This window comes from Sinocyclocheilus rhinocerous, unplaced genomic scaffold (assembly GCF_001515625.1).
Source record: "Sinocyclocheilus rhinocerous isolate Xijiao unplaced genomic scaffold, SAMN03320098_v1.1 scaffold287, whole genome shotgun sequence".
Classification (NCBI taxonomy): domain Eukaryota; kingdom Metazoa; phylum Chordata; class Actinopteri; order Cypriniformes; family Cyprinidae; genus Sinocyclocheilus; species Sinocyclocheilus rhinocerous.
The window spans coordinates 1,438,277-1,451,304 of record NW_015633524.1 but is presented as its reverse complement, the minus strand read 5'-3'; the positions used below and the strand labels follow the sequence as shown (position 1 = coordinate 1,451,304).

Genomic DNA, 13,028 nt, shown 5'->3' with positions numbered 1-13,028 from the left:
TCTTAACTTTTATAAAGAATATCTCTTTGGATTTGAGACTTTAGTCTTTGCAACTTTACAGATCTTCTTTATGCACCAAGAGCTTGTAACACTCCAAAGAGAAAGGAAAAATTGAAATCGCATCATATGACCCCTTTAAATCTGCGCACCTTCAAAAGTAATCTATCACTGTCTGGACTAAAAGAGAGTAGACTATAAAAGTCATCATAGACATTGAGGTTTGGATGCTGAACAAGAGGTATCATGATATAACCAACAAGACATGCATGCATCTACTATCTGAACCTGAAAATGTTTAAATCATGATTGGTTAATGATTGATCCTTCAGCTTCGCAGTGTGTTGTATTAGGTCTCTAAAGAATAACGTGGTTATCACATGAACTAAAAGATAGTGGCAGAAATTCAGGCAGTTTACTTGGTGATACACCGAAGAATGACGATTCAACAACAAAGGCATCATCTTTAGTCATTAGTAAATCTTACATTCAAGCCTAATAATCATGTTTACACTTGCAGCTAAAAGTGCTACAAATCCATTGATTCCGATCGGGTTGGTGCATTGCAAGTATGTGGAGGATAAATTCAAAGTTTTTTTTTTAATGAAAGTTACACTTTGTCATGTGGTCAAAAGTTGAAAAAATGTTAACTCTTCCAGGATTTAAGTGGTCAAGATTTGGCTGATGTTCCTGTTAGCTCCTTCTAACACATGCCGTAACTCTTTCTCCACTGCCAAACATGCAAAAGAGCTTTATATTTCCAAAAAGATTGCAATTGCAAAGTTTTATTATATTATGTTTATAATTAATTAATTCTTTATTTATTTGCTGGCTGTAGAAACAGTAGTTGCTACAAGGTCTTGGGTCTTATGGTCAAATTAACTGTTGCTCTTGCAGGCAAAATCCAATCGTTTCAATGGTTATTTATGTGATAGGCAATTTCACATAAGGGCAAATGATTTGCCAGCACAGATTTCCCATTGGGGTCAAGTTTTTCACTCAAATTTGCCTTGTTGACTAAAAAAAAGCTGCTTGGTTTGTGTAACCTGTACTTCATACATTACGGTGACCAGACGTGCCACTTCCCGGGGACTCATTCAGCACATGATTTCGCTCTCGCGGTACTTTGATGTCATACAACGATCGATCGGCACAGCGCAAACAATCTGGTTATTTCGAAATCCTGTGCTGAACGTGTCCCCGGGAAGTGGCACTGGTCACCTTATCATACATTGCTATGCTAAGCTAGTAGGCTAAACTGTTAGCTTGCAAACTAAAGCCTGAAATGTTTAATTTCACAATTTTTAGCTGTGGTAATTTAATGCACTGAAAAAAATGTTTCATTCATCCAATTAAAAAAAAATGTGGGTAATGATTCACATCTATATTTTTTAATTTGAGCCAATGAAAAATAAATAACTTGCCCTTGTGTGTTATGCAATTTTGATTAAGAATAAATACACTATAAAGCAGTTTTTGGTAGCTATAATCAGGCAACAGAGTACCCAAGTTTCTCAGCCAATAGAATCACTTAAGGAGATCCATTAAATGCTCCTGAACCCTAAATTTATAATGGCTGTAATTTAATGTTTGAGCAGCCATTTTCACTTTCTTTTGTCTTTAAGCTGCAATGCCATGTAGCACCTCAGGGTGTCCTTATAACCAATGTTACAGTATATACACTAATGTCTGGACCATAGTTTGCAGTAGTGGATCTTTACTTGACATAGGCTAGTTGACTCAGTGAAACCCAATAATTAAGATGCAGGTGATGTGACTGTTGAGATGTCCTCTTAGGCTTTACAGGAACGCAGTCTCACAATTCCTGCTATAAGTTGATTAATGATTCTCAATCTCAGATTTTTGACAACTCTACGTCACAAACACACTTATGATGTGACTGTTGAGATGTCCTCTTAGGCTTTACAGGAACGCAGTCTCACAATTCCTGCTATAAGTTGATCATTAATGATTCTCAATCTCAGATTTTTGACAACTCTACGTCACAAACACACTTTTATAATTAACTCTGAGAAGGTCACACCCATCTCTAGATGCACATATATAAGTAAACGCGTACACACGCACATACGGTCACACACCTGCAGGTGAGCGTCTGATCCAGGTGTCTTCACCGTTGTGTCAGAGAGGGACGCAGTGTGCTGCTCCACCGGCCCCCTTCGAAAACCATCAAAATGGGTGAAGATTATTTTGGATTCTCTTGGGTTCGCAATGAGAACAGAAAAAACGTCACCATATATGTTAACAATCCAGCGGACATCTCAGTGATTGTTATATATTTTCTGGTGGTTCTGGCTGTGGGAATATGGGTAAGTGGTCAGTAATTTCTATCCACCTGTAAAAGATTTTTCTACCATTGACAGACTTGTGAATTGTTAACCTTGCATCAACATATAAATGTACAATGGCTGTGTGAGATAAGTCTGAAGACAGAATGAGGATGGTGACTGATTTCACAGAAAGTTAATAATAAAATGCATTTTTGCAAGTTGTTTTGCAAAAAAAATGCAAAATCCTTTAGAAAAACTGATAAAAAAAAAAAATATATATATATAATATAATGCAGTTTTTCAAGTTGTTTTGTTAAAAATGCTAAAATCCTTTAGAATTTTTTTTTTTCAGACAAAATATAATATAATGCATTTTTACATTATATTATTTGCATTATAATATATTTAGCATCCCCCCCCCCAAAAAAACCTAAATCCTTTAGAAAAATTAATTGCTCCAATGTTACATTTCTTGTTATAATTCTTCATATGTGATTTAAAGTAACTATTAATGATACTTGTATCTGTTTAAAACAAAACAAAAAATGAAATTGAAATTATTTACACATTTTTAGAAATTAATTGCAATATTTTAGAAATCATTTACAAATTAATTTACATATTAATTACCTTAGTGTATCAATTGCAACCACTGTTTCCTGACATCATCCACTTTCGGAAGCCCAAGCAAAGATGTTTGGGCACAGAGGTGAAAAAAAAAAAACAGCATTTCAGGCGGTCGCACACCAGACGAGAGGCGCAGCGTCGCGCCACATCTTTAAAATTCAAATACATTATTTTCTATGAGTGTAGGCACACCGGCAGCGCCATTCGGCGTCTGTCCGCGGCGCCCAGCTACGTCGTGTTGTACTTGTAAGAATTGTTCTAGACATGCCGAAAATTTGACGCTACAGAATGAGCTGCTTTGTGATATCACAAAGCCCGGAAAACAAACGCTGTAGTCCAAACGAGCCGTTCGTTGTAGTTCTTGAAAAGGGTTTATTTAAAAACTAAATATCTCCCTTTGGAGTGGACTTTGAGATTTGTAACTTTCTAGATCTTTTTTATGCCCAAACATACACACTACACACTGACTAAAATTTAAAAAGTGAAAATGCATAATAGGACCCCTTTAATAAGTCTTATTGCGGGCATTGACATTTCGGGGATTTCGTGATAAAACCACATATTTCTACCTGTATTTGTCCATCTGAAATCCATATAATTTTAAAACCTCTTGAGAAAGTTCAAACATATTTAATCGAACAATAAACAAAGCCACTGAACACCAATCCATCAACTTTTGAGTCCACAAATGTGATGTTTTCAAGAAATGGGTCTGATCATTATATAAAGTCACATACAATGTTGTCTAATATTTAAAGTGTCTAGACTCTAGAACCGTATATATGCTGAATTGAATGACTATTTCTGTCCAAAGGCAATGGTACGGACCAATCGAGCCACAGTGGGAGGCTTTTTCCTGGCTGGCAGAAGTATGGTGTGGTGGCCGGTAAGTAAATTGACCAATATGGAGGATGACCGTGCTTTAAACCTTAAAAGCATCTTTATTTTGTACTCAGAATGTGATGGACATTGACAAAATGACATGGCTTGATCATATACTACATCAATAGTGATCGATCATTGTGCTAAATGTGGCGAATTTCTGTCGTAATGTGCTACGCAAGACTGAAACGGCCATAAAAGTAGGAGCTTATTATGTATCTATCAATAGCATGACGAGTGATTTCACATTATCACAGATATGGCATGATAATGACCCTAACTGCCCCTCAATTTCAGAACCTTGATATCATGATAGGGTGAATAAAATCTTTTATGGGGCCATAATGCACTGATGCCAGATGCGACCCACAATTCATTACAGCTGAAAGTACTGATATGGTTTGCTCATGCAGTTTGTATAGAGCTGTCATGCTTTGGTCCATGCTAAAGTTATCACCTTATACCAAATTTTTTAAGGTTTTTATTTGTTATTACAAAGTTCATTGTTGCAATCGTTATTGTTTGAATTACACCTCAGGCTGTGCAGAAGAATTAGTTTTTATAGCTTATCATTATGGTGATTTTATTGCCAGATATAGTCAAACAGTAGGCACTTAATATATTCTGAAGCAATAGGCTACAGTTCCCACAATCCCATGCTAAACTCTTACACTTTTGTAACCATTCTGACATTCAAAAATGTAGCAGATGACTTAGATTCAATTTTCTGTTCAGTTTAAACCCTTATATGAATATCAAATGTGTGTATATTAGTAAATATATTATAAAGCACATATTAATATGATTGTTTTTACATTTTCCCCCCCAGATTGGAGCCTCTCTCTTTGCAAGTAACATCGGAAGTGGGCATTTTGTGGGAATAGCAGGAACTGGAGCAGCTGCTGGTATTGCTATCGGAGGATTTGAGTGGAATGTATGTTTAAAAAAACATAACATTATAACTATGATATTTAATATTTTTGATATGTGGCAGGATTTAATGTTTTAAGCCTACTGTTTATGACTATAGGTCATTAAAAAAAGAAAAATAATATTCTGTAAGTATTTTGCATATAAAGTAATCTACAGTATGACTTAGAGATTGGAGACAATATGACTAGAGACATTGTATTTTTATTGATATAATTATAAAAATGTCAAATTTGAAGAACTAATATTTAATCATTAAGGTAAGATATTAATAAAATATCAAAGAACAAATGAATTGGTGTAATCAGTGTTATTTTAGTATTATTTATATACTATTTATTAAGATTTGGTATTTAATTTTTCATATTTTAGTCATTTTTATTTTCTTAGATATTTTAATTTAGCTTTGGTTTTTTATTTGGGTTTTAGTTTTAGTCATGTAAGCACATTTTTTCATACATTTTTTATCTTATATTTTATTTTACAGTTTCATTTCAATTAACAAAAATGATTTTAATAGTTTTAGTTTTAGTTAACACTAACAACACTGATGAGAATATGTCTAGAAAACATCGAACCGATTTTCTCTTTTTCATTTGTTTCCTCAGGCTCTTGTTGTAGTGATTATTCTGGGATGGCTCTTCGTGCCCATCTACATTAAGGCCGGGGTATGCTTACATTTCTTCCTCTTTAACCGGCATTGCAGAACAAACTTTTTTACATTTGTTAACACTGTAAAGCTGCTTTGACATAATCTGTATTGTATAAAGCGCTATATAAATAAAGGTGACTTGACTCAGATATTGCTGACTTGCACAACTTGAATGTGTCGACCACATTATCTCTCTGCAGTATCATTTTTTTACCCTTAATTCTCTTTATCTGCAGGTCGTGACCATGCCAGAGTACCTGAAGAAACGCTTTGGTGGGCAGCGGATCCGTATCTACCTCTCCGTGCTCTCCCTGTTTCTCTATGTTTTCACCAAAATCTCTGTGAGTCCAAAATCTGTGTCAACCCTTACAGAAAATATGGGTATCACATGGTAATTGCGTGGTAGCTGACATTCAATACCTGGGATACTTTGACATACCATCAGTAGTGTAACATGCTACACTCAATCGAAAGAAATTTTAAACCACATTTTTATAAATCATTCATAATTATTATGAATGCAGACTACATGGATTATTTGTAATTAAAAAATACAAGGTCCTTATTTCTGAATTAAAATTCATTTCGATATTTTTTGTTGTCTGTCCAGCCTTGTTTACGTCAGATCTTCACTAAACACTGGTTATAGTCTGATAGTCGATTTGAAATGGCCGTGATGTCCATGTGGAAATAGCTTTTATTGCCATATGCAGTCAGACTAAAGTGGGTTTAGATTTCAAAGATAAGGACCTTGTTTTGAAATGGATAGTTCAAACATTTGCACCTCACCCCCATTTTTTGTACTTCTGTTTTTTCCATCTTTCAGGCGGACATGTTTGCAGGAGCCATTTTCATCAACCAGGCTCTGGGACTAAACATTTACCTGGCCGTGATTATTCTGCTGCTCATTACAGCTCTTTATACAGTAACGGGTCTGTTGACTGAAATACTGCACACTTTAAACTGACTAATTGCCCGTACTGACAATAGCTGATAAGCCTGTGCAAGGCAAACTTTAATGCACTGCCACTTTAAACTTCTGCCATCCCCATGCTCTGTTGTGTAATAGATTTATCTCATGGACAAACCAGCCCAACAATAAACTTTACGAAATCAGAAATCATCCTACCAGCTGTAAATGTTTACATGAGCTGTGGCTGAGAGTGTTTGTATGCTTCTGTGAATGATAAACTGCAGTTGCTAAGGCTTTAGAGGCCCAAAGAGCCCCCTGCCTTGCAAACAATTTCTGAAATAAAATTAATTTTGATCATTTTTTGAGAGAGCATAAAGTCAAAAATATCATGGCGATACAACTGTCCTGATACTGTAGTAGAGAAAAATAATATTTCATTATGAGAAATCTCCTGCTACTACTGCTTGTTAATATTTAAAAAACAAAAAACATTTGTCAGCCAATCCAAAGTCATGTGGTGCGACCAACATGTAAAAAAGTGCAGAACAAAACATAAAACAGGATATCATAGAGAACCCTTGCAGACCCTCATTACTGTGGGTGAAGGTCAAAGTCTCTTAAAATATCAGATAATTTGATATTTTATGACAAGGCAAGTTAATTCACCCTCATGAAAAAGAAGTTTCGTTTAAAAAAGATATTGTGGAAATAATATATTGTATTATAGTAGTACGAAAAGAGTAGACTTATTGTAAGTGTGAATTGTTTTTTAGACCTTTGTCTAATGCATGTTAATTGTGATGTCATGTATTTAAATTTATTTGTAATTAGTAATGATGAAATTTAATACATTTGAAGACTATATTTACTCTAAAGGGGTGCTATTATGCTTTTTCACTTTTTCAACTTTAGTTAGTCTGTAATGTTGTTGTTTGAGCATAAAAAAAACCTGCAAAGTTACAAAGCTCAAAGTCCACTTCAAAAGGAGATATTTTATTTAAAAGAAATCACTTTTCAAAAACTACAACGAACAACTCATTTGGACTACAACGCATTTCATGCCAGACTGGGGAGAGAGGTGTTGTAATAATGAAAAATAATGTGTTTTTTGAACAACCTAGTACGAGAGCCTGTTCTAGTACACCCCCAAATCAAAATCAAGACTTTGTAAAAGAGCATAATAGGGCCCCTTTAAATGTAATATCAACTATCACACTACAGTTAAAATTATAATCAAGTCCTTTACATGTGATTTAGTATGTTAGTCAACACAAAAATAAGTGTACTTTAAAGCACGACAAAAGATTTTTAAAACATAATAATTTTAAGAAACAGTCATGAAAGTGCAATATTTCATTTAATTGAAAACTTTCTTGACAATGTTATACACGTTAAAAAAATTATAATTAATTAATTAATTAAACCAGCATAAATGCCAAGCGTACATTTCTGCTAACATATTTTTCCTTCCTTTTCAGTTGCTCAGTTGATTTTCATTGATAAACCTTCGCTGTTTCTTCGACAGGTGGTCTAGCTGCGGTCATCTACACCGACACCCTGCAGACCATCATCATGATTGTGGGTTCATTCATTCTTATGGGCTTTGGTACATCTGTTCACGTTTTTGAAACTGAAATGCTTTGGATAAAAACCGTCTGCTCAATGAGTAATGCTTCAACATCAACCATTTTCTTGCAGCGTTCAGTGAGGTGGGAGGCTATGAGAACTTCAAAGACCGATACATGACTGCGATCCCGTCAGTGGTAGGTGTGAACATCAGTGAAGAATGCTACACTCCTCGCGCAGACTCCTTCCAGATCTTCAGAGACCCCCTCACTGGCGATCTGCCCTGGCCTGGACTGGTCTTTGGTCTTACAATCCAGGCCGCGTGGTACTGGTGCACTGACCAGGTACTGATCCATTTATCAAGGCTACTGACTACTAAAGGTCTCTCACACCAAGGATGATAAATATAACTATAAAGTTTTAATAATCATTCATAATAATTGAATGAGAATAGAGAAGTCCATACCACATCTCTAATGATAACAACACGATGGAATAATATCACTGAATTCACTTTCAGAACATTTTTTTAAGCTGATGAACAAAACATTGACAGCCAATCAGAATTCACCTGACTTTAAAGAGCATTTAAAGTGGCAGACGACAAAACTGTGTGGACGCTAATATATTTATCATTATAGTTATCATTCTTGATGTAAATGGGCCAAAACTTTGTTCCAGCTAACAACAAAGTTTTGAAAACATTATTTCTGAATGTTCTCTGAATGTTCAAAACATCCAGTTTTTAAAAAATTTTCTATGTTATATGAATATTAAGGGAACATTCCATTATGCGAACATTCTGAAACAAGTAGTAACATTTAAAAAATGTTAGACAAACATCCAACTGAAACATTCCCGAAAGAAGTTCCATGAGCAATGTATAAATAATATTTTTGTGCTGATGTTTTAAGATCATTATTACAAACCAGATAACTTTAAAATGAACATTCTATTACAGGATAAAGGTTTGTTCATATCATGTTAGCCAGGTTCTAAGAAAGTTCCCTTTTAGCTGGGTAGGTTGTGACAACTTTCTCGTATTGCTTTTTAATAATATTCTGGACATAAAAACATACTGTTTGATAAAAGAAGAGGTCTACATGTCCAACACGTGGTAAGGAACAGATATTCACAAACATACACATTGACAAATCTCTTCTGTGTCCACTTTAGGACCACAAACTGCACTTTTATCTTGAGTTTCTCAGGATGAGCTGTGTGCTTCTTGTTTTAGTCAGAGTGAGTCTAGTCTTAAACAGACATGCTTTTAGTTAGACCCCAGATTAGTCCCCACTGAATAAGATAAGACATGCAAACAGCCAAAGAGAAGCAGAAGCAAATATAGACATGGTTAAGTTAGTTCAACAGCCCATTAGCAAGACTCATAGCCCATAAGCTTACCTGTTTCAGACTCCCATGTTTGGTTGCCCTAGATTTTTAATTGAGTGATTTAGGACACATTAGCGCAAAGGGAAAAAAAATCAATATTTAAGCTTGAAATGATGCATGGAGACATAAACATGTTTATTTATGTCACATACATTGTAATGGGATGTTCTTTCTGTGACTAGAAACAAAATGAGAAGAGTTTAATGTTTAATGAAGGTTTTTATTTATTTATTTATTTATTTATTACGTGATATCATTTCTATTTCATCTGCAGATGTTTGTTTTGACGAACAGTATTCAGTATTTGTACTCTGGCACTATAGCGGAAAAAACAGCCATAAACGTTTATTATAGTTCATAGTTTACTGTATAGTTCATATAGTTCACTGTTTTATTTGCATCTGTTTTTATTTCTTTACACAGTGGGGATTCTAAATCATTTAAGCCCAGGTTGCCAGATGTGTTTTAGATGGCGAATCATGATACCTAAAATGTTCTATGTATAATATAACATGTATAAGTATAAATACAATTTTCAACTAGATGACAAGCAGAAATAATCAAAAGAAATGTTTAAAAACTGGATGCATTGAATTTATTGATAAAGATGAAGGCTGTTACATTGTTTCATAAGATTTCTCTTATTCAAATAAATGCTGTTCATTTGAACTTTCTTTAAATCAAAGAATTCTGACAAAAATCTTGGTTTCCACAAAAATACAATACAAGCACAACTGTTTTCGACATTAATAATAATAAAAAAAATTTATTGAGCAGCAAATCGTCATATTATAATGATTTCTAACGGCTCATGTGACACTGAAGACTGGAGTAATGACTACTAAAAATTCTGCTTTGACCACAGAAATAAATTACATTTACAAATATATTGCAATAGAAAACAGATTTTTTTTTTATTGTAATATTTGTTTTTACTGTATTTTTGATCAAATTAGTGCAGGCTTGGTGAGCAAAATGTCTTTCAAATAAGTGGACTAATTAACTGTGAGCTCTTAAATGTTCCTCTGGGTTATTCACACAAACTCTTCATCTTGTTTTAGGTGATTGTGCAGTGCTGTCTGTCTGCCAAGAACCTGTCTCATGTGAAAGCGGGCTGCATCCTGTGTGGTTACCTCAAACTTCTGCCCATGTTCCTCATGGTTTTCCCTGGCATGATCAGCAGAGTGCTGTACACAGGTGAGAAACACTGACACCAACAGAGTTTTGCTCATTAGCATAAAGTCTGGTCCACTTTTTTCTCACAGAATATGCTAGCAACTTATTTTAACAAACAACCGCCTACTTAGACAGGCAGAGTGTCTGATTTACACTTAAGCAAGTGTACAAATAATACCAAAATAACATTGGTTTCTTATGACATTTCAGGGAGGGTAAATCTGCAATTTATAATTCCATAACAATTACAGAGCCAAATAATACCATTTAAAATGCGAAAATGGCATGTGGACTGAATGATAAGAAATTCTGAAAATCCAAAAGTAATGTGCAGCAATTTTTGTGACATTTTTTGAATGCAAAATGCATCAGAAGGTCAGTGAACAGTGAAAGACTATTAGTCAACTATTTGTGTGTGTGTATGTGTGTGTCAGATGAGATTGCATGTGTGGATCCAAAAGAGTGTGACTACTACTGTGGAACCAGTGTGGGCTGCAGTAATATTGCTTATCCGAAACTAGTGGTGGATCTGATGCCAAACGGTAAAGAATAATCTTTTTTCTGTTTCTGTCTTTTACATCTCTAATAGACTGACCTGTTCGGTGATATGGCTCTAAACTGCTGTGTGTTTACAAAGGTCTCAGAGGGTTGATGTTGTCCGTCATGCTGGCCTCTCTGATGAGTTCACTCACTTCCATCTTTAACAGCGCCAGCACACTCTTCACTATGGACATTTACACCAAGATTCGCCCCAAAGCCAAGGAAAAGGAACTCATGATTGCGGGGAGGTGTGTTCGTGTCTTTTTGTTTGTGTTGGGTATTGATTTTCTGATCTTGTGAGCAGAAACTGAGGTGAATAGGCTCTGAGAGGCTTGTGTTCATGCGTGCAGGGTGTTCATGCTGTTTCTGATCGGCGTGAGTATCGCATGGATCCCCATCGTTCAGTCGGCTCAGAGCGGGCAGCTCTTCGACTACATTCAGTCCATCACCAGTTATCTGGCTCCACCCATCGCTGCTGTCTTCACCCTCGCCATTTTCTGCAAGCGAGTCAATGAACCAGTGAGCAAAATCTTCACATTTCATAGTTTTGTAATAATTTTGTTTCCATTTTGCTAGTTTGAATTCTTAGGACTGTATAAAACGTACAGTTTTTTTCTCACACAATCAAAATTTTGCTGATGATTATTATGTTGCTTCACAATGTGTTAAAACATACTAGAACTATGCTAGCAACATGCTAAAACATGCTAAAAGTGTGTTAAAACATGCTAAAGACATGTTAGCAACGTGCTAAAACATGTTAACATTATACTAAAACATGCTAGCAACTTGTGAAAACCATAGATGTGTATGCATAGATGCCTCAATAGCGGCTGTTTTTATGGGCCGCTGTATGTACATAAGCCGTCCGCCATATTGGAGCAGTCAAGGTCAGTGTCCATGAACACTCGAGAGCAAGTTCACTGTGCATCTGCAATCGCAGTTCTGTCATGACAACTCTCAGAAAGTTTAGCATGGTAATATACATGGCAATGTTAATGTGGTTGGTCTTGGCAGAATAGAGCCGCTGCTGCTGCTGCGGCAGAGCAAGTACAGAGACTTTCTACTGCCAGTACATCCACAGACATGTTGCATGTAGGAAATACTGATGCTGCACATATAACATACATGAAATAACTCCCATATATAGCATACATGAAATTAACCCATAGCAGATCTATACAGGCGGAACTGGGGAAGGGGAAGGGTTTCTGAAGCACACTGCAACTGCTACAGCAAGCACTGAGTATTTGAATGTTGAGCAGCAAGCTCATGGTTTAAAAGGGTGGTTTGACTGCTTTTTTCTAGGCTTAATTCAGGGGCGTGTCCAGGATTTTATACTTGGGGTGGCAAAGAGGGGGCAAGAGCAGAATGAGGGGTGGCAACTATAGATCAGTGTTTGTACTCCCCATATATTCTGTATATTCAACACCAGTGTTGGGGATTAACTAATTACATGTAACGGAATTACGTAATTTATTTACAAAATAAATGTAAATGCAATCTGTTACAGTTACTGAGAAAAAAAAAAGTGTAATTAAATTAGCCTACAGTTACTTATGAAAATGTTAACAATTACAAAGGGGGTTTTCACACAAACACGCACATACAGATTTGATTCATTTATTTCTTAATTGCAGCGACTGCTCTAAAATATGAAGCATTATGTAGTTACTTGATAATAATATTTTGAGCTCATTTAAAATTCTAAACAGCAACATCTAAATATAAACAAAGAAGGTTTTTTGTTGATTTATAAACTTTTATTAAAGAAATGTGTAAAATGTTGCTCATCAGAATCATGGGTTCGATCGAAAAATGTAGGCCTGTATGTTAAATGCAGTGCAGTTTTTGGATAAAAGTAGCCTATGTAAACGTAAGAGCATTTGAGCAGATCAGATAAGACCAAATAAATGAATGAATGAATAGTAGGCTAATAATTATAATAATAATGATGATGATAATAACAAAAAAAAAAATGAATGTGTTATTTTCACACATTTCACACACATTAAGGTTATCAGAATCAAAAGTTAAATCTGTCATTGCAGCTTTTTGAAGT

The 13,028-nt window shown here is 35.2% G+C and overlaps 1 protein-coding gene across 1 annotated transcript in view; it reads left to right on the top strand.

Annotated features, from left to right (window-relative positions):
• The first annotated feature begins 2,192 nt into the window (after positions 1 to 2,192).
• LOC107744177 (sodium/glucose cotransporter 1-like) overlaps positions 2,193 to 13,028 on the top strand; it is a 14,645-nt gene continuing 3,809 nt past the window's right edge. The window contains exons 1-12 of the mRNA XM_016557686.1: positions 2,193 to 2,327; positions 3,730 to 3,801; positions 4,627 to 4,731; positions 5,336 to 5,395; positions 5,616 to 5,720; positions 6,206 to 6,311; positions 7,818 to 7,898; positions 7,991 to 8,202; positions 10,312 to 10,447; positions 10,861 to 10,968; positions 11,064 to 11,214; positions 11,317 to 11,485. Of these exons, the coding sequence (XP_016413172.1) occupies positions 2,193 to 2,327; positions 3,730 to 3,801; positions 4,627 to 4,731; positions 5,336 to 5,395; positions 5,616 to 5,720; positions 6,206 to 6,311; positions 7,818 to 7,898; positions 7,991 to 8,202; positions 10,312 to 10,447; positions 10,861 to 10,968; positions 11,064 to 11,214; positions 11,317 to 11,485 (1,440 nt within the window). The remainder of the gene's footprint in view (positions 2,328 to 3,729; positions 3,802 to 4,626; positions 4,732 to 5,335; positions 5,396 to 5,615; positions 5,721 to 6,205; positions 6,312 to 7,817; positions 7,899 to 7,990; positions 8,203 to 10,311; positions 10,448 to 10,860; positions 10,969 to 11,063; positions 11,215 to 11,316; positions 11,486 to 13,028) is intronic.